Source organism: Meleagris gallopavo, chromosome 26, assembly GCF_000146605.3.
Source record: "Meleagris gallopavo isolate NT-WF06-2002-E0010 breed Aviagen turkey brand Nicholas breeding stock chromosome 26, Turkey_5.1, whole genome shotgun sequence".
NCBI lineage: Eukaryota > Metazoa > Chordata > Aves > Galliformes > Phasianidae > Meleagris > Meleagris gallopavo.
The window spans coordinates 367926-370427 of NC_015036.2; the positions used below are offsets into that span (position 1 = coordinate 367926).

The window sequence follows — 2502 nt, forward strand, 5'->3', positions numbered from 1 at the left end:
GGAGTGGGGCCGCCTCCGTGTGGGATACGCCGCCGTGATGCTGCGTGTGCTGGGTAAGGTCTCCCTCCCGCCGGCGCTCTGCGCGGCTCCTCTCGCCGACAGCCCGCACTGCTGGGTGCTGCCAGACCGTGCAGAGCCCCAGGGCAATGAGGTGCCCCAGCAGCCAACACAGCTCTGCACTTGGCAATATAGCAACCCACTGGCCAAGCCCATTGCCTTGCCCACCAGCCACATAGCAGCTCATTAGCCACCTCCAGTCTCCCTCCCTTGGTCAACCAGGTGTCCCGCTAGCCAACATGTGGACTGATTGACTCATAGACATTTAGGCCAGCGAGCTCCCTGGCCGCAGAATGTCGGACATGGGAAGGCCACAACCGGACAGGAAAGGAGGGATGCAGGGGCTCTGGGCAGGGGGCTGGTGGCTTTGGGGACACTCATGGCCCCGTACCCTCAGTGCCCGTCTCCAAGCCCTTCGTGCGGCTGACGGCGGCGGCGGCAGCGGAGGGGACAGAGGTGGCCCTGACGTGCACCGTGCGGGAGGGGACGGCACCGCTCAGCTTCTCCTGGCAGCATCGGGAGCCCCATGGAAGACTCCTGGCAGCCCCCATGGGGCTGGGAGGCTCTGGGGCAGAGCTGCTCCTGGCACCCGCCAACCGCAGCCACGCTGGCTGGTACGCCTGCACGGCCCGCAATGAGGTCAACAACCGCACCAGTGAACCCGTCTACCTCGACATCGTCTGTGAGTGCCCCGGGGCATGGCTCTGCTTCCCAGGGGCCCTCAGGTGGGGGGGGTTTTTCACCAGGCTGGGGCAGCCGTAAGGGTGAAAATGCCACCATGATGCAGGTATGGCCACCTGGGTGCCTCCATGGCCACCGAGTGCCACATTGACCAGATGTACCAACAGCCATCAGCCATCAACATCGTAGTGCCTCTATGGCGACCAGGTGCCAGGCCACCAACGTGTATCTGTGGCCATCATTCACCACCATCATGGTACCTCTATGGCTGACACTGTGCCACCAAGGCCACCATTCCCTGTGGTCCATTCATGGGCACCAGGCATCAGAGCGTGTTCACAGCCGCTGTCCTGCACCACTTCTAAAGAGGCTTCCCGGGTCAGGTTTCCACCAGAGGGAAGATGTCCTGATTAGAGCTGCATCCCCTCAGCAGCGATGTCCCATGGCTAAAGAGCTCTGTGTCCCTGCAGACGGCCCTGATGAGCCGGCCATCAGCGTGGAGCCCTTCTCCCCGGAGCAGGGCAGCTTCTCTGCGGGCGAGCGGGAGGATGTGGTGCTGAGCTGCCTGGCGCCCTCCAACCCCCCCAGCCGTTACATCTGGCTGCACAATGGCTCCCAGGTGCACGTTGGCCAGACCTTTGTCATGTCGGCCATCGCCCGGGGCCAGGCGGGCACCTATACCTGCCTGGCTGAGAACACCCACCTCCAAACCCGCACCCAGGCCACCATCGTCCTCACCGTATACTGTAAGTACTGTGGCCCTGGCCCGGCGTGGTGACAACACAGTGCCTGGTGAGGATGTGGGCGGGAAGTACGTGATGGCACGATGGGGATGTTGGGGTGATGGCATGGAGGGGCCCCACGGTGACAGCTCCACGCCCCACACAGATCCGCCGGCTGGGAGCCCCAGCTGCTCCGCTCAGGCCACCGCTGACCTGCGGGACGTGGCTCTGCGGTGCCGCTGGCTGGGGGGATTCCCTCCAGCCCGGCTGCGCTGGGTGGGCCCTAGGGAAGAGGAGACGGAGGAGGACGATGAAGAGGGGGCAGCGGGGCCCAGCTTTTCCATGGCCACCAGCATCGTGCCAGGGGCGGCCACGAGGAACGGCAGCTCCTTCGCCTGCATGGCCGCGCACCCTGCGCTGCGGGACGGGGCTGTGTGCAGGACCACTCTGTGTGAGTGTGGACGCATCCCCAAACTCCCACGTCCCTAAATTGCTTTCCTCACCCTATCGCCCTTCAATCCACGTGCTATGGCCGCACTGCAGAGCACCCCAAAGCAAAGCTGTGTTGGCTGCCCCTTGCTACCCCAGCACTTTTTGGGGACAAAGGCAGGCAGGAGACGGCTCACTCCACCACCCATCCCTTCCCAGGGATCCCGGCAGGCAGCCCCACATGCATGGCTGCGGCCACCAAGCATGACGAATACGTGATGCTGCGGTGCCGCTGGGAGGGGGGCACGCCGCCGGCCACGCTGCGCTGGTGGGACGGCCGGGGCCGGGCGCTGGGTGTCCCCACACCATCAGCCACTGTCCTGGTACTGAGCACCGATACCAGTCTGCGGGGCCAGGACTTCGTCTGCGTGGCCGCGCACCCACTGCGAGCCGCCAGCACCGAGTGCCGCCTCCGGCTGGGTAAGGGAGAACGTCCCCGTGTGCCGTCCCCACTGTCGTCGCGCCACGTCGGCCGTCGGCACGAACCAGCAGCCCCTCTCAATGCGCAGATGTCCCCGAGCTGGAGGTGGAGCGCGGCGAGGTGGCGGTGCTG

At 65.4% G+C, this 2502-nt stretch overlaps 1 protein-coding gene across 1 annotated transcript in view; it reads left to right on the forward strand.

Annotated features, from left to right (window-relative positions):
- Positions 1 to 2502, forward strand: part of VSIG10L2 (V-set and immunoglobulin domain containing 10 like 2) — a 6079-nt gene that overhangs the window by 681 nt on the left and 2896 nt on the right. Inside the window, exons 2-7 of the mRNA XM_031556838.1 lie at positions 5 to 53; positions 455 to 739; positions 1209 to 1484; positions 1627 to 1911; positions 2109 to 2369; positions 2459 to 2496. Coding sequence (XP_031412698.1) covers positions 5 to 53; positions 455 to 739; positions 1209 to 1484; positions 1627 to 1911; positions 2109 to 2369; positions 2459 to 2496 — 1194 coding nt within the window. The remainder of the gene's footprint in view (positions 1 to 4; positions 54 to 454; positions 740 to 1208; positions 1485 to 1626; positions 1912 to 2108; positions 2370 to 2458; positions 2497 to 2502) is intronic.